Consider the following 22,154-nt stretch of genomic DNA (forward strand, 5'->3'; position numbering starts at 1 on the left):
ATCCGTTGCCACGCCGCTTGCTGAGGCAGCAGCGGTTGTGGTGACAACCTCTTCTGTGGGGACCGGTGCCGCTCCCGCCTCTGCCTCCCCGTCCTCCAGTGCGTTGGAGGTTGCCGACCGGATGGACACCGGGGGCCCCGCATCGGCTCCCGCCGCCACCGCCCCTCCCGTGCCACCTCTGGTGCCCCGGACGCCCTCGGCGGTGGCAGCTCAAACGAAGGGCTCCCGAAAGGGGGCCAAGTCCGGGGGGCCTGGTCCGCCGGGCACCCTTCTGGCATCCGACGAGGAGATGGATGTCACGCCGTTCCTGCCTGCTACGCAGCGCAAGGAGCGGCCTCCGATGTCCAAGCCGACAGAAAAGCCTAAAAATCCTAGAATTACAGCCCCGAAAGACGACACATGAACAAACACACACACACACACTCCAGTTATTCTTAAACTTAAATAATGGGACTGCAGAGGCCTCCTTAAAAATCTTGACGATGTGTATGAGATTCTGCATGCCAGTCAGCCAAGTATCATGTGTCTCCAGGAAACCCACCTCAATTCTAAACAAACAAATTTCTTAAATAGGTACATGGTATTCAGAAAGGACAGGGTTGGCTGCACACACTCTTCAGGAGGTGTGGCAATTGTCGCCCGGAAATCATTAGCCTGCCATCCTGTCACTGTGAACACTGTCCTCGAGGCTGTAGCAATCCGTACAATAATATTTAATAGGTTGGTAACGGTATGCTCCATTTACATTCCTCCTGATTTTGCACTTCTGAGCTCTGATTTCGAGGCGCTGGTGGACCAGCTGCCCGAACCATATATTCTAACAGGCGACCTGAATGCGCACAACTCTCTTTGGGGCTCCGCCAGAACGGATGCCCGAGGTCGCCTGATAGAGAAATTCCTTACATCTTTAGGAGCATGCCTTTTCAACAAAAAACAGCCTACATACCATAACTTAGGACACAATACATACTCACATCTTGACTTGGCTATTGGTTCCGCCATTCTCTTTCCATGTCTTCAGTGGGGCGTGGGCACGGACCCATATGGTATAGACCACCTCCCCACTTCCCTAACTTACATAGGTAAAGGCCCATGCAGTCGATCTTCCCATAACAGGTTTAATGAATCAAAAGCAAACTGGAGTACATTCACAGAAACATCTAAACTACACCACACAACCATAAAACACCTACACGTGGAGGAAGCAGCCCAACTCGTCACGGCACACATACTCGACGCCGCCAAAAAGTCCATGCCCCAGGCCTCCAGTGCGTCCCGCAACCCAAGGAGGCCCTGGTGGAACGAGGACTGTAGGCGGGCGCGAGAGGCCCAGAACAAGGCGTGGGGTGTCCTTCGCCGGTACCCCACGCCAGATAATCTCATTTCCTTTAAACGGGCAAAGGCTCTTGTGAAGCGTGTGCGTCGTGAGGCGAAAAGGGAGAGTTGGCGCACCTTCCTCACTTCCATCAACTCATACACCGACACTCACAAAGTCTGGACACGAATACGTAACCTTAAAGGAGGACAGACACACAGCCTGCCCCTGGTCAGTACAACAGGGGACACACTAGAAGACCAGGCTAACACACTTGCACAACACTTCCAGCATGTTTCCAGCTCTGCAAACTACACAAACACTTTCCTAAAACATAAAAATACTTGTGAAAAGAAGTCCCTACATGACACTAACAGGTCAAAATCTGGTTACAATTCTGAATTTACACTCTATGAGTTGAGGGTTGCCCTGAGCACATGTAAACCTTCAGCTCCAGCGGCAGATAAGATTACATACACCATGATACAACACCTACACCCAGACACTCTTGAAACACTCCTACACCTATACAATAAAATATGGCTTTCGGGGCAGATTCCACACTCTTGGAGGGAGGCCATAGTAGTGGCGTTCCTGAAGGAAGGGAAGGACCCTTCCTCACCCGCCAGTTATCGTCCCATCGCCCTGACAAGCTGCCTGTGCAAGCTGCTCGAGAAGATGATAAATCGCAGGCTCGTGTACTTCCTTGAGTACAACGGTCTTCTCGAGAGCTGCCAGGCAGGCTTTAGGGTGGGGCGTACCACCAACGATCATCTTGTTGCGTTGGAATCCTTCATAAAAGATGCATTTGCTCATAAGCAGTTCTGCCTTACGGTATTCTTTGATCTTGAAAAGGCTTACGACACAGCCTGGCGAAACGGCATCCTTAGCGACCTGAAGTCCTTTGGTGTGTCAGGTAACATGTTAAATACCATTTCTAGCTACATGTCCACGAGGACATTTCGTGTTAAGGTTGGGTCATCCCTGTCCGGGATACATGTGCAGGAAAATGGTGTGCCGCAAGGTGGAGTTTTAAGCTGCACATTGTTTATAGTTAAGATGAACTCCCTCCGAAAGGCATTGCCACCAACCATTTCCTGTTCCATCTATGTAGACGATGTTCAAATATCTTTTAAATCCTGTAACCTGTCAATTTGCGAACGTCAAGTACAGCTCGGTGTTAAGAAGCTTGCTGGATGGGCGGACCTTAACGGTTTTAAACTGAACCCGGGCAAAAGTACTTGTGTTCTGTTCTCCCGCAAGCGCGGGCTTAGTGCGGACCCTGAGATTGCTCTTGGCCGTGCATCTATTCCTGTTAAAAGGGAGCACAAGTTTTTAGGTGTCATATTTGATAACAAGCTCACGTTCATACCTCACGTCAAATCACTTAAACATAAATGCCTAAAAACACTAAACATTCTCAAGGTGCTCTCCCACCAATCCTATGGTGCAGACAAGGAGCTACTTCTCCGGGTCTTTACCGCCTTAGTCGGGTCCCGGTTAGACTACGGCAGCGTCGTGTATGGGTCAGCATCAAAAACCGCATTAAAAATGCTTGACCCAGTCCTCCACTTGGGCCTCCGCCTTGCGTCGGGTGCGTTCCGCACTAGCCCGGCAAAAAGTCTATACGTTGAATGTAACAAATGGTGCCTTGAGGACCAACGAACGTACATGGACTTGCTCTACGCTTTCAAAATTTCATCGATGAATAACCATCCTTTTAAACCTGTTTTTAATGATGCATCCACATCACTAGTGTTTGTAAATCGACCGTCCGTTCCTTTGCCATTCTCACTTAGAGTGAGACAGGAAGCTTCGGATTTCAACATCTCCTTTTCAGACATTTACACATCTTCCTTTACTGATGTTTTACCACCCTGGCAGCTTCAACCTGTGTGTTGTGACTTGTCTTTCATAAATATTGATAAAACCAGGGCACCACAAACTGCAATTTTGCAGCACTTCTTCTCCCTGCAGTACAAGTATCAATGTGCAGAGTTTTATAGTGACGCATCAAAAACTGCAACCGTAGTGTCTTGCGCTGCTCATGGACCAAACTTTGATGCATGCAGAACCATGAGCACATACACCACAATTTACTCAGCTGAAGCATATGGCATCTTACTCATTGCACAACACATTCTTGAACACAAAATCTCGAAGTCCATCATATATACAGATTCCTTGAGCGTTGTGCGCGCATTGGCATCATACAAGCCATGCAAAAACAGAATTGTCCATATGGTTTTCAACACTATCATGTCTATATATGCCCAAAAACTTGTTCTGGTGTTGTGCTGGGTTCCAGGCCATGCTGGAATTGCTGGCAATGAGGTTGCGGATCAGAAGGCCGCAGTTGCTGCACTCAGGAACACAGTAGATATAACCATACTACCACAGAGTGACCTTAAGCCACAAATTCGACAATACCTTCGTAGGAAATGGCAAACACACTGGGATGAACAGACAGACAACAAACTACATGTAATAAAGCCACACTTGGGATGGTACACATCTGACTCACACAACAGACACACGGAAGTCGCCTTGGGTAGGCTGCGGATAGGGCACACCCATGCGACGCACTCGTATCTGCTGACGGGGTCTTCTAGACCCCAGTGCAGCAGGTGCGGAGAGGCCCTATCCGTAGTGCACATGCTAATCACATGCAAGGCACTTCACCCAACACGACACAAACACTTCAGAGAACTCTACAGACAACATATTCCGCTACATCCATCGTTTTTTCTAGGTGACGAAGCCATTTTTTCTAGGTGACGAAATCTGGCCCTATACACCAGCTATGCTCATTGTCGTTTTGTGATTTTACTTTTGTTTTTGCTGATTTTACTTAGTGTTTAAGGTATCACCTCTCATATACGACTATTGTTTTGGCGCTCTTTGCCCCAGTTGGCCTTGCGCCATAAACATCAAACCATCATCATTAGAGCGAGGAAGGAAGCTTCTGACTTTGACTTCTCGTTTTTAGACTTATACAATTCATCGTTTACGGACCTTTTACCACCGTGGCATCTCCGTCCAGTTTCTTGTGATCCATCTTTTACACAAATCCAGAAGAACCGGGTTCCACAAAGTGCGATTCTGCAGCACTTTCTGTCCCTACAGCAAAAGTATCAGTGTTTAGAATTTTATAGCGATGCCTCAAAGACTGCTTCCGCTGTGTCCTCTGCGGCACACGGACCAAACTTAAGCATCTCTAAGACTATGAATTTACTTAGTAGTATCTTCACGGCAGAGGCGTATGGCGTGCTTCTCATTCTGAATCACATCCTTCAACATAAAATACCCAAATCCATCGTTTACAAAGATTCTTTGAGTGTTGTGCGCGCGCTATCATCTGGAAAGTCGTCTAAAAATTATGTGATCAATCTTCTTTTTAAGACCATTATGTCCGCGTACGCCTCAAATCTCGAAGTGATTGTGTGCTGCGTTCCGGGCCACTGTGGGATACGCGGAAATGAGCTGGCGGATGAAAGTGCCGCCGCTGCTGCACTGACGAACACTACCTTACACAGACCTCAAGCCACACATCAGAGAACAACTTCGTAAAACATGGCAAACACAGTGGAGCGAACTGACAGACAACAAACTACACCTAATAAAACCACACTTGGGACGATACACAACAGACACACACAACAGATTCAATGAAGCTACACTAGCCAGATTACGGATAGGCCACACACATGCTACACACTCCCACCTGCTCACTGGATCCCCAAGACCTCTGTGTAGCAGGTGTGGAGAACACCTATCCGTAATCCACATCCTAATTCAATGTAACGCACTCACCACAACTCGACGCAAACACTTTCCACAACTATACGCCTCGAGCGCGGCCTGTAGGGGCGCCACTGAAATCCCCCTAGCGGCCCGTTTCGAAAGCAGGAGCGGGAGTCCCCGGCCCGCTCCCCCCTGTCGCCGTTGCTTTTGGGGCTCGTTCAAGACAGCGATTTACCGTTTGTCCACTTTCGAAATACCGATTAACGTGGAGCAGGCACTCTGTTTGCAAGCGTGGTGTGTTCACGAGAGAATAAACGTTTACGACGCGCTCTTAGTGATATCTATACGAGCGCCAGGCGCGTGTCACAGGCCTGCGTCCCGAAGCCAGCATTCGCATGCAGCTGATTGCAATTCCGCTGCCCTTAAATTTAGTGGCAGTGTCTCCGTAAGCAGTGTTTCCTCCAATGGTCATGTTGCGGCCATACACACTATGATGTAAATCGACTTTGTGCACTTACAAAATCCAGCGGAGCACTCATACCTGACAGCACGCAAGTTACGCCTGCCAATATCACATATCAGATATTGATCAGTACCATGAACACGCCAATGCGGCATAAATTTCACAAAGATTGTACCAAAGAAGTACGATGGATAATGCAAAATTACACTCCGGAGTCAGCACACGACGACAAATTTAATGCTGGGTCGTCTTGTCCCGAGGTGAGCGCTCGCAAAGATTCATCTGTTACATTTATCCTCCACGAGAAGCGCGAAGATGGGCTTATAGAGTAATCCGCGTCCGCGACCAAACTCTTCTTCGAAACATCGTCATATGACACAGGGAGACTGCAGGATCTAGCATAAACCGAAATCAGAGACCCTTATCAGATACGACACTCTTCCAACAAGCCCGTGTGTACAAGATTTCGGCGCACGTTAAGGATCTCCAGGTGGTCAAAATTAATCCGGAGCCCTCCACTACGGCGTGCCTCATCGTTTCCGTTGCGTCGGCGTGTCCTGCAATCAATCAATCAACTCTTCCAACGACACCTTGTATCGCTTGTGAACTGTCTACCCTGTATTCTTCAAAAAATGCGTCCGCCGAGTGATCAGCCGTTCGTTGAAGGCGAAAAACAAACGAAAAGTGAACACGCAGCTTGTGTGTGTGATTACTAAAACGTTCATTCGTTGATTTCGTTCCGCATTTGTAAACAACGATAGTTGAGCGTCCTCCTCCTCACCCCCCCCCATGTCTAGCGAAATATCGGTGCATTTCGCATCTAGTTGTTCTGGTGAATACTACCTTGCTCGAACAAACGTTTTTAGCATTTCAGAAGCTGCACTCGGTTTTTTTTTCTTTTTCATTCCTGTACGACTTTTCTATTTATTCCCGACTTGCAGACCTTTCATTTTCCCGTGGTTTCATTAACATATACCTTGGTTCTTACTATAAGCACTATAAGGCATGAGCGGGCACATATATGACAATGCACAGCCCTTGAGCGTACTTAACATTTTCGCGTGGCTTATATTCCCATAAAAGGCACAAGTTTTTGTCAGCTAGGTTATCACATCCCCGAAACATATTTTTCTACGACGTACATATTCGAAGCAAAGCCGCATTTGTTGTCCGTGCTGCAAAACGAACCAACCTCTTACAGTGCCAATATCAGGTCTAAACGAGGCGACAATAAATAGAATTCACTTGTGCTGACGTGTTTGAAGGTGACAGCGGTGATATGCTGCTGCCGTCGCCGACGCCCGCAAGAGCGGCCAAGAAGCGCGCAGAACCGCCTCCCCGGGTAGCTCTTGTTGGCATTAGAGCGCTCTACCAAGACGCAGCTGTTTTTTTTAAGTGCCCTAAACGTGCAGTTAGCTTACAGACGTCACCATAACAAGTTGTTTAGTGCGCGGAAAGGCAAAGGGAAGCGAAAGAGAACCAAAACACTGCATGACCACCCATCAGCCACGCAGCGCTAATCCCACAAACGCCGCGGAGAAGCGGCGGCAGGCGGCGCAGCGATCGCGAATCTCGAGGCGTATACAGACAACGCATCCCACTCCACCCCTCACATTTTTTAGCCGAAAATGCTACAATTCCTTTTAAGTATGTTTTGAAGTTTTTAAAAGAGATTAATTTTTTACAGCTCATTTCATACTGCACGTAATTACAACCTGGCCCTCTACACCAGCCATCTCATTTGTTTTTAAACAGCTTCTGCTTCACTTTAGTTTACAATTGTAATTTTAATTCTCATCGCTTTTATTAAATCACAATTGTTTCTGGCGCTCTTTGCCCTCGTCGGCCTTGCGCCATAAAAAGACAATCATCATCATCATCATTAAACAGCTCCCAGGGCGTGATCTCCGATCCCGATCTACTGAACGAAACTGAAGCCGACCTGCTGGAGGGCCTTCGAGGTCAGGGCGTAACAGGGGTCAGGCGCATGAACATACGTAGAGAGGACAAACAAATACCTACAAAGCATCTTATCTTAACCTTTGACAGGTCGAGCATTCCAGAATACATAAATGCAGGTTTTGTTCCATGTCCGGTCCGGCCTTACATCCCTAACCCGCGGCGCTGTTTTAAGTGCCAACGGTTTCGGCATGGCACCAACTCTTCCCGCGGCCGCCTTACCTGTGCGAAATGCGTATGGCGGATCAAGCAAGGAAAGCAGGGCCCAGACGTCCGGTTCTCGTGGTGGTCACGGAACACTCAAGCTCGAGCACGCGGGCGCGGCCGATCTTCATCTTCTGATCGTGCCGCGCCCCCTGCCTTCGCTTGTCTCAACCACCCATTCCACCTTTATTTTCTACACACTCCCCGGCCCGCCAAGAAGTCTAAGGGTTGGCTTCAAGGAAGTAGAGCCGTTGAATTGGCCGCCTGATTTCTTGACCAGTTGACAGGCGGAGTACACAGGAGCGGGCGATTCCGTCGCGTCCGGGTAGCAACTTGGCCACACGGCCGAGTCTCCAAAACGTTGGGGCGTATCTTTCATCGTGCACTACAACCACGTCTCCGACTGCGAGTTGGTGTAACGGATGTGAGGGCGCTTCGTGAGCGGACCGCAGAAGCAGCAGGTATTCATTCCGCCATCTTTGCCATAGGCGATTTGTGACGTTCTGTCGGTGCCTCCAGCGGCGTGTCAACTCGGAGCTTGTCGACGATGGCTCGAATGGCCCGAGGTTCTGGGGGAGGCACGTGTTCGGCTTGCCGAGCCAGAAGTGAGCCGGCGTTATGGGATGAGGTCCGTCGGCATCCGTGGTCAGGTACGTTAAGGGCCGGCTGTTGATAACCGCCTCCACTTCACACAACGTGGTTGCCAGTTCCTCAGCTGTCAGAGAGTTGCGCCCAAGGGTTCGTCTCAGCGTCTCTTTCGTTGTCCGAATCACTCGTTCCCACCAGCCGCCCCACCACGGTGCCTTCTCTACGTTGAATTTCCAAACAATGCGCTGTCCGCTGCAGAAATCTTGGAGTGTGGCGTCGGTGAGGGAGTGGAAGGACTTCGCACAGTGTTTAAAAGCGAGGGCGTTATCGGAGTATACCGTCGCAGATATTCCGCGGCGAGCAATGAAGCGCCTGAAGGCGAGCAAGAAACTTGACGCTGTCATTCCCGTCGTCAATTCCAGGTGTAGAGCCCGCGTGACGCCGCACGAGAATACGGCGACGTATGCTTTGACTTTGGAAGGGTCGTTGGTACGGCAGTACAGAGGACCGCAGAAGTCGACGCCCACAATAGAGAACGGGCTTGTTTCCGTTATGCGGTCGCGTGGTAATGGTGCCGTCGGTGCTGTCTCCGGTGTCAGCCTGCGCCTTCGGCACGGCAAGCACTGGTGGAGGGCTTTCTTCACTGTCTGGCGCCCTCGAATGATCCAATAGCGCTGGCGGATCTCTGTGAGCGTGGCTTCTGTTCCAGCGTGCAATAGGCGCTCGTGGGTTGCCAGAATAAGTAGCCGTGTTAAATCGTTCTTTCCGGGCAGAATGATCGGATGTCGCACTTCGAAAGGAGATTGTAAGCAGTGTAGTCGTCCCCCCACGCGGACAACGCCAGCGGAGTCCAAAAAGGGCTGTAGGGAAGTCGGGAAGTCCCCACACCGGGAAGTCGGGAAGTCCCCACACCAAGCTGGCTGTTCGATAGAGCTTCCCGGTCTTGGGGGAATGCTTCCTGCTGTACCTGGAGAATCCAGTACAGTTCAGCTTCTTGGACTTCGTTAGCAACCAGTGGCCCGGTCATCGACGGACGTTGCGGTAAAGCGTTGTTTACGAAGCGTCGAACCCAGGCCGTCACTCTAAGTAGCCGTGAGTAGCGGCTGTAATCTGAAATTTGGCATAGCGGTTCCGGTGGCGAAGACCCCACCAGGCAAGATGACGCCAAGGCTGGTGACGGGTCGACGAAGTCAGCGACTTCCTGGGGCTGGTTCAATGGCCGCAGGTTTTCTGTGTGGGTGATCCATGATGGTCCATGCCACCAAAGCTCTGAGGTTCTGAGGACTGTTGCACTTATTCCGCGTGTGATGAGGTCGGCAGGATTGTCCTTGCTGCTGCAATGCCCCCATCTGCATCCCTTGGTTAGGCGCTGGATCTCTTCGACGCGATTTCGGACGAAGGGTGGCCACCGGCTAGGTTCCCCGCATATCCAGTGCAGGGCAATCTGCGCGTCCGACCAGAAGAACGCACGTGTGGCTGATAGGCCAGGAACTCGCATTAGGTAGTTGTAAAGGCGCGCTGCGATGAGGCAGGCAAGGAGCTCGAGGCGAGGCAACGTCGTCGCCTTGATAGGGGCCACACGACCTTTGCTGATCAGCAGATTTGCCTCAAACGGGTCACCATGCGCGGAGCGTCGGCGGACGTAGACAGCTGTGCCATATGCTCGCGGGCTAGCGTCCGCGAAGAAGTGGATTTCGATGGACTGCTCCGGGTAACCTTGGTTGTCTGATACGTTTCGTGGCAAACAAAGGTGTTGCAGCTCGGTTAGTTCGGAGCACCATGCGTTCCAGGCGGTGAGTTGCTCACGTTGTAGAGGACTGTCCCATGGGTGCCGCAGCTTCCATAAATCTTGAAATATAACCCTTGCCCGGACCGTGAATGGTGCCAAGAAGCCTAGCGGATCGTAGATTCTTGCAAATGTTTGTAGCAGGGTTCGCTTGGTTGTGGGCTTGGTGTTGATAAACGCGGCCACGTTTCCTGTGCTGATGAGCAGCGTGTCGTCAATGCGGTTCCAGCTCACCCCGAGAACTTTCATTGTGGTGGCGTCGCCACCTTCATCCTCCAATGCGAGCTTATCTCTTATGAACAAGTCCCGCAGGGAAGAGATGTTGGAAGCCCATTTTCGGAGCTCCATTCCGGCTTCGGCCATTACAGCCTTTGCTTCCGAATATATCTGATGAGCTCGGTCGACGTCGTCCATGCCAATGATGGGGTCGTCGACATAGAAACACTCTCGCAAGATGGCGGCGGTGTCCGGAAACTTTTGTGAGACTCGCAGATGATGGTGCAAAGTGGCGGCGAGCAAAAAGGGACTCGATCTCGCACCAAAAGGAACCCGTGTCATTCGCCACTTCACTACTGGAGGAAAGGGCTCATTCGGTGTAGGAAGGCGCTCCACCCACAAAAAACGTAGCGCGTCCCTGTCCTGTTCCCGAACAATCATCTGGAGGTAGGCCTTCTTTATATCTGCGACCATGACCACGGGATAGCAGCTGAATTTAAGAATGAGCCTTAACAGGTCCGCATCCAACTTGGGCCCCTTACAGAGAATGCTGTTCAGCGAAGGTTGCCCCGAAACATGTGACGAGGCATCGAAGACCACCCTTAGCTTGGTTGTGACGGCGTCCCGACGAACCACACCGTGATGCGGCATGTAGTACCTGGTTGTCGAGCATTGGTCACCGTCATGCTCGGGAACTCGTTCGGCATGGCCGTCGTTGAAATACGTCCGGATTGCATTGTCGTACTGGGACAGCAGCTCAGGATGACCACGAAAGCGCCGCATCTGCACACGCAACCGCTGTTCTGCGAGCCTATAGTTGTCAGCGCTGGCGTCCAGCCCTGGCTCCTCCTGGATCATGAGTGGAACCTCGTACCACGCGCCATTCTTCCTCACGTCGCTCTCGAATTGCTCTACGGCCGCGCGGTCCAGCACTGACGCATCAGGTCTTTCTTTGATCCCGATAGCATCCAGTCGCCACAGTGACGATAACTCGTTATCTGCCGCTGCGTCATCCAGCGAGGGCTCCATGTGGGCCAGGAATAAAGCACTAGATGATCCCGAAGTCCAGCCAGTTTCGTCGCAGTGTGCACCCTGGAGAGTCCAGCCGAACATTGTTTCGACGGCGGTCAGGTGCGGAGTCAGCCGTGAAATGTTCCCCGAGGTAACTTTCCAGTAGAAATCTGACCCAATTAGGATGCTGATGTGGTCATCCATGTAAGCCGACGCGGGCGAAGTGTCAGCGGCGAAAAGACCATGGTCGTGCATCAGTCTAAGCGTGTCATCGGTGATTGGGGGACTCGTAACGACGCAGATACTTGGGACCTCAAGGGCGTCGATGACCACCTGCTTGCCGTTGTTCTGGCTGGCCACCGTGACTGACACGCGAGGATACTTCTCCGCTGCTGCGTGGTGGCTCTTGCCAAATGTGACCAGCTTGAGGTCCTCAACGCCTTCAACGGAGTAGCCCAGAGCGCGCGAAACGTCACGCCGAACGAACGTCCGCTGGCTGCCCGTGTCCAGCAGAACCCTCACCAGGAGCTGACCGTTGGGACCCGTCGCCCATGCACGGCAAGTCTGCAGGTAGACTGGAGTGGGCCGTGTGCTTTTAGTTGACGCTGTAACCACCGACGATGCCGCATGTGACGGTTTGGGCACTGTGGGCGGGCCCCCTTGACCAGCCGAGTGGGACGACCTGGTAGCGTGCGCGGAACCTGGCTGAGCCACGTCGCGGAGTGACGTTAGATGCCGGCGTGAACAGCGGCTGCAGGACAACGTTCTAGCAGTCTGGCAAGCACGTGCAATGTGATTCTGCTTGCCGCACCGGAAGCAGTGTCTTCCTGCTTGCAGTCGCCGTCGCTTCTCCTCTGGTGGCACATTCGCGGTGCATTGCGCGATCCCATGGCCTCGCCCGTCACAAAGGGGGCAACAGTCACCACGAGGAGGCGGCGATGACTCCGCATGTAGCGCTGCGGCTGACGGTGGAGAAAACTCCTCATGCGGTGTCGGCCGGGGTGCTGGAGGGCGTCGAACCTGGGGACCGGTGCTGTCCATGTACCCTTCTTCCCGAATTTCCACCTGAATACGGAGGAAATCCAAGATCTCCTGAACTTGCTTGGCATCCCCGTTCACCTCATTCGCGGCTGATTCCTTCATCCGTTGCCGGTAAAGAAGAGCGATGTCATGCGGCAACGCCTTCAGCAGGACCCGGTGGATTATGACGGCGTACCGGTCGGGCGCGATGCCTAGTGCCTCCAAAGCGTTTAGGCGAAAGCTGATGTCGTCATGCAAGCGCCGCAGCCCCGCGACGTCCGCAGAGGTCTTCACCGGAGTTATGGCGAGGAGGGCATCGACATGATCCGCCATCAATAGGTCTCTGCGACCAAAACGGTCTTTAAGGATCTTGATCGCAGCGTCGTATCCATCCTCCGCAAGCCTGATGCCCTCAATCGCGGTCTTAGCGGGGCCGGTCATGTACGAGCGGAGGTACTTGAATTTATCGATTTTCGTCAAGTGTTGGTTTGCATGGATGGTAGCGTCGAATTGTTCCCAGAACCCCTGCCAATCGCGACGGTCCCTAGAGAATGGTGCAATCTGCAGCTTGGGGAGGGCGACGCGGGGAACTGGCACGGCGGGAGGAGCCGTGGATTCGCTCACCCTTCGATCTTGCGTATGTCCACCAGCAGCGGAATTCGAGGGACCGGAGACGGCAGAAGGCGATGATCGGGCGATGTGCACGCGGGCCCGAATTTCGCAAATGCTGTGCTCATAGTCCCATGCTGTGGCGTAGTCCGCCTGAAAGGCCTCGTCCGAGAGTTGAGCCTGGATCTTGGCGTCCAGGGCGCGCAGCTCTGTCTGCTTCTCAGTAAGTAGGGTGACGTAGCCCTGAATTCGGGTCTCGGGGGCAGCGGGATCCTCGAGGAGAGCGTCAAGCGCGGCGATCGCCTTCGTGATGGCGGCGCGCAGGGACCCCCGAACTCGGCGTTCGTGCTCCATGAAGGAAGGAACCGGGAGCCTGGGTGGGTTTTCGGCACCAGCGTATGGCGGATCAAGCAAGGAAAGCAGGACCCAGACGTCCGGTTCTCGTGGTGGTCACGGAACACTCAAGCTCGAGCACGCGAGCGCGGCCGATCTTCATCTTCTGATCGTGCCGCGCCCCCTGCCTTCGCTTGTCTCAACCACCCATTCCACCTTTATTTTCTACAATGCGGCCAACATGACCACCCGTCCGAAAACTGCAACACCCAGAGTTTCACCTGTGCCAACTGCCAGGGGCCCCACGCAGCGTGGTCTCGTACTTGTGAGAAATTTAAGCAAGAAAAACAAATCATAAATGTAAAGGTCACTGAGAACATCACCTTTCCAGAGGCGAGAAAGAGGTTCGCCTCTTTCCCTCTGGGGAGGTACGCCGACGCAGCTCGCCTGGGGGCGGAGCGGCGTCTGGTTTCCACAGGGACCCAGTTCAGCGAGTCTGACCTGGTCCCTCCCCCGCCCCCCCCTGGGTTGCCTCTGGCAGCCCAACCCGCCACCACGCCGCTTGCTGAGGCAGCAGCGGTTGTGGTGGCAACCTCTTCTGTCGGGACCGGTGCCGCTCCCGCCTCTGTCTCCCCATCCTCCAGTGCGTTGGAGGGTACCGAGGTGATGGACACCACGGGCCCCGCACCGGTTCCCACCGCCACCGCACCGCCCGTGCGACCTCTGGTGTCCCGGACGCCCTCGGCGGTGGCGGCTCAAACGAAGGGCTCCCGAGGGGGGGCCAAGTCCGGGGGGCCCGGTCCGTCGGGCACCCCTCGGACATCCGACGACGACATGGATGTCGGGCCGTTCCTGCCTGCAACGCAGCGCAAGGAACGCGTCCCGACGCCAAAGCCTCCCGACAAGCCAAAAAAGGCGAGAGTCACAGCCCCGAAAGACGACACATAAACAAACACACACACTCCAGTAGCTCTCACACTAAATAATGGGAAGAGAAAACATAATTCAATGGAACTGTAGAGGCCTTCTTAAAAATCTTGACGATGTATACGAAATACTGCATGCTAGTCAGCCAAGTGTAATGTGTGTTCAGGAAACACATTTGCATTCCAAGCACACAAATTTCTTTAATAGTTACATGATCTTCAGAAAGGACAGGGATGGCTGCACACACTCTTCTGGCGGTGTGGCCATAATTGCCCAGAAATCCTTAGCCTGCCACCCTGTCACTCTGAACACTGTCCTTGAGGCTGTAGCAATTCGAACGATATTATTTAATAGGTTGATAACGGTATGCTCCATCTACATTCCTCCTGATCATGCACTTTCCAGCTCTGATTTCGAGGCGCTGGTCGACCAGCTGCCCGAACCATACATACTAACAGGCGACCTTAATGCGCACAACTCTCTTTGGGGCTCCTCCAGAACGGATGCCCGAGGTCGCCTTATAGAGAAATTCCTTACATCTTCAGGAGCATGCCTTTTCAACAATAAACAGCCTACATACCATAACATAGGACACAACACATACTCATGTCTTGACTTGGCGATTGGCTCCGCAGTTCTTTTTCCATGTCTTGAGTGGGGTGTGGGCAGTGACCACTTCCCCACCTCACTTACATATATAGGTAAAGGCCCAAGCAGTTCATCTTCCCATAATAGGTTCAATGAAGCACGAGCTAACTGGAACACATTTTACAGAGACGTCCAAACTACACCACACATCCATAAAACACCTACACGTGGAGGAAGCCGCCCAACTCGTCACGGCGCACATCCTCGACGCTGCCGAAAAGTCCATTCCCCAGGCCTCCAGTGGGTCCCGCACCCCAAGGAGGCCCTGGTGGAACGAGGACTGCAGGCGGGCGCGAGAGGCCCAGAACAAGGCGTGGGGTGTCCTTCGCCAGTACCCCACGTCACATAACCTCATTTCTTTTAAACGGGCAAAGGCTTTTGGGAAGCGAGTGCGTCGTGAGGCGAAAAAGGAGAGTTGACGCACCTTCCTTACTTCCATCAACTCATACACTGACACACACAAAGTCTGGACACGAATACTAAAACTAAAAGGACAACAGACACACAGCCTGCCCCTGGTTAGTACAACAGGGGACACACTGGAAGACCAGGCTAACACACTTGCACAACACTTCGAACACGTGTCCAGTTCAGCACACTACACCAACACTTTCATTAAACACAAAGCATCATGTGAGAAGAAGTCCTTGCGAGACACTAATAAGTCGAACTCATCCTATAACACCCCCTTTTCACTTCATGAGCTGAAGGTCGCACTCGGTACTTGTAAACCTTCAGCTCCAGGTGCAGACAGGATTTCATACACAATGATACAACACTTACATGCAGACACACTTGAAACACTTCTTCACCTCTACAATAAAATATTTCTTTCGGGGCACTTCCCATGCTCTTGGAGGGAGGCCATAGTAGTGGCTTTCCTAAAGGAAGGGAAGGACCCTTCCTCTCCCGCCAGTTATTCACCCATTGCCCTGACAAGCTGCCTGTGTAAGCTCTTTGAGAAGATTATAAACAGGAGACTCGTGTACTTCTTGGAGTACCATGGTCTTCTCGAGAGCTGCCAGGCAGGCTTCAGGGCGGGGCGATCTACAAATGACCAACTTGTCGCTCTTGAGTCATACATAAAGAACGCTTTCATTCACAAACTGTTTTGCACAACGGTGTTTTTTGACCTTGAGAAGGCATATGACACCGCCTGGCGCTACGGGATCCTCAGTGACCTGAAGTCATTTGGTGTCTCAGGGAACATGATGAACATTCTTGCTAGTTATTTGTCCGAAAAAACTTTTCGTGTGAGAGTTGGTAGCGCACTCTCAAGGGTTCATGTACAAGAAAACGGCGTTCCGCAAGGTGGAGTTTTAAGCTGCACTCTTTTCATAGTTAAAATGAACTCCCTTGGGAAGGCATTGCCACCTACAATTTCTTATTCCATGTATGTAGACGACGTCCAGGTATTTTTAAATTATGCAATATGTCCATCTGTGAGCGTCAAGTCCAGCTCGCTGTCAAAAAACTTGCCAGCTAGGCAGACAAGAATGGGTTTCAACTTAATCCAGAAAAAAGCACCTGTGTTGTCTTCTCCAGGAAGCGTGGGATCCATCCGGACCCAGACATTACACTTAATGGCATTTCGCTTCCTGTGAGGAAGGAACACAAGTTTTTAGGAGTGGTGTTGGATGAAAAACTTCCATTCATACCTCACATTAAGCAATTGAAACATAAATGTCTAAAGGCTCTCAACATTCTTAAAATCTTGTCCCACCAGTCTTATGGAACGGACAAGCAACTCCTCTTACGTATTTTCACAAGCCTAGTGGGGTCCCGATTGGACTATGGAAGCGTCACTTATGGGTCTGCAACAAAAACGGCACTGAAAATGCTCGACCCAGTGCTGCATCTGGGTCTTCGCCTTGCATGTGGTGATTTTCGCACTAGCCCAGTCGAGAGCCTCTACGCCGAGTGTGATAAATGGTCCCTATATCACTAGAGGATTTACATGGATTTGTTGTATGCCTCGAAAATCATGGCCCTGACTAACCACCCTTTTAATTCCACCATTAATAACACATCCTCACAACTGTTCTTAAATCGTCCATCCATCTCTCTGCCCTTTTCACTTAGGGTAAGAGAGGAAGCCTCTGAGCATGAGGTACCCTTTTTAGACATTCACAAGACACCCATCACTGATTTTATACCACCATGGAATGTGCGCCCTGTGCTCTGTGACCTGTCTTTTACGAATCTTGATAAGAACAGGGCACCAAGAATTGCGATTCAGCAGCATTTCATGTATCTGCAGGATAAATACAGGGCTGCAGAGTTTTTCACTGATGCTTCCAAAACGTTCACTGCGGTGTCTTGTGCTGCTCATGGACCCAATTTTGAAGGAGGTGTAGCCATGAATGCAAAGACAAGTATTTTTTCGGCAGAAGCATATGGCATATTTCTGGCTGTAAATCACATAGTTGAACATAATATTCCTAAATCTATCATCTATACAGATTCGCTGAGCGTCGTCCGTGCATTATCATCCGGAAAGTAATCGAAAAACCATGTAGTTAACCTTCTCCTGAAATCAATTATGCTGGCGTATTCTTCAAACCTTGAGGTGACTGTGTGTTGGGTGCCAGGCCACTCTGGCATCGGCGGAAATGAACTGGCCGATGAAATGGCCGCCAATGCTGCACTCCGAAACACAGTAAACATAACAACACTTCCTTACACAGACCTCAAGCCACACATAAGACAGCTACTCCGTAAAACGTGGCAAGCAGACTGGAGCAAACAGACAGACAACAAACTACACGTAATAAAACCACACTTGGGACAATACACTACTGACTCACACAACAGGCACATTGAAGTTACCTTAGCTAGATTACGGATAGGCCATACACATGTGACGCACTCGCACCTGCTCACGGGATCTCCAAGACCCCTGTGTAGCAGGTGTGGGGAGGGCCTATCCGTAGTCCACATACTCATACAATGCAAGGAACTTGACACAACACGACACAAACACTTCAGAGAACTCTACAGACAACATATTCCCCTACACCGGTCTCTGTTTCTAGGTGACGATGCCATGGTTTCTGTAAAACGCGTTTTTAAATACTTGTCAGATGTTAAGTTTTTAAACCTCATGTCCTATCACGCGTAATCACATCTGGCCCTATACACCAGCCATCACCATTATCTTTTTTGATCTTACTATGTCCGGTTTACTCTTTTTATACCTACCTTTTGTGGTAATCACTTGTTTTCATTAAATAACTTCTCTGGCGCTCTTTGCCCTCGTCGGCCTTGCGCAATTAAACACCAACCATCATCATCACTTTTGTTTTTGCTGAGTTTACTTCGTATTTAAGGTTTCACCCCTCATTAATGACCATTGATTTGGCGCTCTTTGCCCCAGTTGCCCCTGCGCCATAAACATCCAACCATCATCATGTATGAGATTCTGCATACCAATCAGCCAAGTGTAATGTGTGTTCAGGAAACGCATTTGAATTCTAAACACAAATTTCTTGAATAGTTACCTGGTATACAGGAAAGACAGGGATGGCTGCACACACTCTTCTGGCGGTGTGGCCATAATCGTCCGGAAATCCTTAGCAAGCCACCCTGTCACCTTGAACACTATCCTTGAGGCTGTAGCAATACGCTTAATAATATTTAATAGGTTGATAACGGTATGCTCCATATACATTCCTTCTGATGTTTCACTTACGAGCTCCGACTTCGAGGCGCTGGTTGACCAGCTGCCCGAACCATACATCCTTACAGGCGACCTTAATGCTCACAACTCTCTTTGGGGCTCTTCCAGAACGGATGCCCGAGGTCGCCTGATAGAAAAATTCCTTACATCTTCTGGAGCATGCCTTTTCAACAATAAACAGCCTACATACCATAACATAGGTCACAACACATACTCATGTCTTGACTTGGCTATTGGCTCCGCAGTTCTCTTTCCTCTTGTCGAGTGGGGAGTGGGAACTGACCCATATGGCAGTGACCACTTCCCCACCTCACTCACATACATAGGTAAAGGCCCAAGCAGTCCATCTTCCCATAATAGGTTCAATGAAGCACGAGCTAACTGGAATACATTTACACAGACATCCAAACTACACCACACATCCATAGGACACCTACACGTTGAAGAAGCTACCCAACTCCTCACAGCGCACATCCTCGCCGCCGCCGAAAAGTCTATTCCCCACGCCTCCGGAGCCCCGCGCAACCAGCGGAGGCCGTGGTGGAATGAGGACTGTAGGCGGGCGCGAGAGGCCCAGAACAAGGCGTGGGGTGTCCTTCGTCGGTACCCCACGTCGGGCAACCTCATTTTGTTCAAACGGCCCCGCACGGGGCACCTTGAGCAATCTTGGTGACGGTACTGGCGATCCCGCGGACCCCGAGCCCCCAACATAAACTGTAACCTACCGTGGTGATGTGTTTAAAGGTGAAGGGTAGAAGCCTCAAGCGGTGGCCGTCGGAGCCCAGGTCAAGCTCCGGCGGATGGGCTCCCTGTCTGTTTACGAGGCAGGGAGCTCCGGGACCTCTCAGGCTATCAGGGTAAGGTTTGAGAAGAAAGTACCCCCGCCCCCTGCTTTTTTAATATGCCGTATGGAAAATTCAAAACCCCCCTCCAGACGTGATCGGTCCCTGAAAAGGGGCCGCACCGAAGTATCTTTCCATCCACTTCCAAGCATGAGCTTCCCAAAGCCAGACAAATACTCTCGTTTTCTTGTTATCGAATCTCTTGACACAGCCCGCCCTCTTGCTTCACAATCAGTATTTTTGGTTACAAAATACCTTGATGGAATAATTGGGAAAACCTATAATGCCAAAAAACAACGCACAGGTGAAATCCTTGTTGAAGTAAAAAACCAGCAGCAGGCAACCGCACTTCTTGGTCAGACGAAAATGGTCGATCTGGACATCAGGGTCACCCCACCGCAGCCTGAATAGCTCGCAGGGTGTGATCTCTGAGGCCGATCTTCTTAATGAGACAGATGCCCACATTCTTGAAGGTCTAAAGGATCAGGGTGTCATAGCCGTGCGCCGCATCACGATGCGTAGAGATGATAAGGTAATCCCCACGAAACATATCATCTTGACCTTCAACTGCTCCTCACTTCCTGACCATATCAACGCAGGGTTCATCCGATGCTCCATTCGTCCTTACATTCCAAACCCGCGCCGCTGCTTTAAGTGCCAGCGGTTCGGGCACGGAACCAACTCCTGCCGTGGTCGTCTGACCTGCGCAAAGTGCGCTCAGCATGATCATCCTTCTGATAATTGTCCATCGTCAACCCTCACCTGCGCCAACTGCCAGGGACCCCATGCCGCCTACTCTCGAACGTGCGAGAAGTTTAAGCAGGAGAAGGCGATCATTAATGTGAAGGTAACTGAGAACATCATCTTCCCAGAGGCGCGAAAGAGGTTCGCCTCTTTCCCCCTGGGGAGGTACGCCGACGCTGCTCGCCGGGGGGCGGAGCGGCGTCTGGTGTCCACAGGGACGCAGTTCAGCGAGTCTCACCTTGTCCCTCCGCTGCCCCCCCCTGGGATGCCTCAGGCAGGCCAATCCATCGCCACGCCGCTTGCTGAGGCAGCAGCGGTTGTGGTGACATCTTCTGTGGGGACCGGTGCCGCTCCCGCCACTGCCTCCCCGTCCTCCAGTGCGTTGAAGGTTGCCGACCGGATGGACACCGGGGGCCCCGCATCGGCTCCCGCCGCCACCGCCCCTCCCGTGCCACCTCTGGTGCCCCGGACGCCCTCGGCGGTGGCGGCTCAAACGAAGGGCTCCCGAAAGGGGGTCAAGTCCGGGGGGCCTGGTCCGCCGGGCACCCTTCTGGCATCCGACGAGGAGATGGATGTCACGCCGTTCCTGCCTGGAGCGGCCTCCGATGTCCAAGCAGACAGAAAAGCCTAAAAATCCTAGAATAACAGCCCCGAAAGACGACACATGAACAAACACACACACACACTCTCCAGTTATTCTTAACCTAAATAATGGGAACAGAAAACATCATCCAATGGAACTGCAGAGGCCTCCTTAAAAATCTTGACGATGTGTGTGAGATTCTGCATGCCAGTCAGCCAAGTATCATCTGTCTCCAGGAAACCCACCTCAATTCTAAACAAACAAATTTCTTAAATAGGTACATGGTATTCAGAAAGGAAAGGGTTGGCTGCACACACTCTTCAGGAGGTGTGGCAATTGTCGCCCGGAAATCCTTAGCCTGCCACCCTGTCACTCTGAACACTGTCCTTGAGGCTGTAGCAATCCGTACGATAATATTTAATAGGTTAATAACGGTATGCTCCATTTACATCTCTCCTGATTTTGCACTTCTGAGCTCTGACTTCGAGGCGCTGGTCGACCAGCTGCCCGAACCATACATCATAACAGGGGACCTTAATGCGCACAACTCTCTTTGGGGCTCCTCTAGAACGGATGCCCGAGGTCGCCTGATAGAGAAGTTTCTTGCATCCTCCGGAGCATGCCTTTTCAACAAAAAACAGCCTACATACCATAACTTAGGACACAATACATACTCGCATCTTGACTTGGCTATTGGTTCCACAGTTCTCTTTCCATGTCTTGAGTGGGGTGTGGGCACGGACCCATATGGTAGTGACCATTTCCCCACTTCATTAACTTATATAGGTATAGGCCCGAGCAGTCCATCTTCCCATAAAAGGTTTAATGAATCAAAAGCAAACTGGAGCACATTCACACAAACATCTCAACTACACCACACATCCATAAAACACCTACACGTGGAGGAAGCCGCCCAACTCGTCACGGCGCACATCCTCGATGCTGCCGAAAAGTCCATTCCCCAGGCCTCCAGTGGGTCCCGCACCCCAAGGAGGCCCTGGTGGAACGAGGACTGCAGGCGGGCGCGAGAGGCCCAGAACAAGGCGTGGGGTGTCCTTCGCCAGTACCCCACGTCACATAACCTCATTTCTTTTAAACGGGCAAAGGCTTTTGGGAAGCGAGTGCGTCATGAGGCGAAAAAGGAGAGTTGACGCACCTTCCTTACTTCCATCAACTCATACACTGACACACACAAAGTCTGGACACGAATACTAAAACTAAAAGGACAACAGACACACAGCCTGCCCCTGGTTAGTACAACAGGGGACACACTGGAAGACCAGGCTAACACACTTGCACAACACTTCGAACACGTGTCCAGTTCAGCACACTACACCAACACTTTCATTAAACACAAAGCATCATGTGAGAAGAAGTCCTTGCGAGACACTAATAAGTCGAACTCATCCTATAACACCCCCTTTTCACTTCATGAGCTGAAGGTCGCACTCGGTACTTGTAAACCTTCAGCTCCAGGTGCAGA

General features: G+C 51.5%; 1 protein-coding gene across 1 annotated transcript in view; it reads right to left on the minus strand.

The window, feature by feature from the left end:
- Positions 1-13,269, minus strand: part of LOC144137552 (uncharacterized) — a 66,308-nt gene extending 53,039 nt beyond the window's left edge. The window contains exon 1 of the mRNA XM_077669482.1: positions 9,424-13,269. Coding sequence (XP_077525608.1) covers positions 9,424-13,269 — 3,846 coding nt within the window. The remainder of the gene's footprint in view (positions 1-9,423) is intronic.
- Positions 13,270-22,154: the final 8,885 nt, after the last annotated feature.

The sequence above is a fragment of the Haemaphysalis longicornis genome, unplaced genomic scaffold, assembly GCF_048455015.1.
Source record: "Haemaphysalis longicornis isolate Haplotype H1 unplaced genomic scaffold, Haemaphysalis longicornis Haplotype H1 scaffold_40, whole genome shotgun sequence".
NCBI lineage: Eukaryota > Metazoa > Arthropoda > Arachnida > Ixodida > Ixodidae > Haemaphysalis > Haemaphysalis longicornis.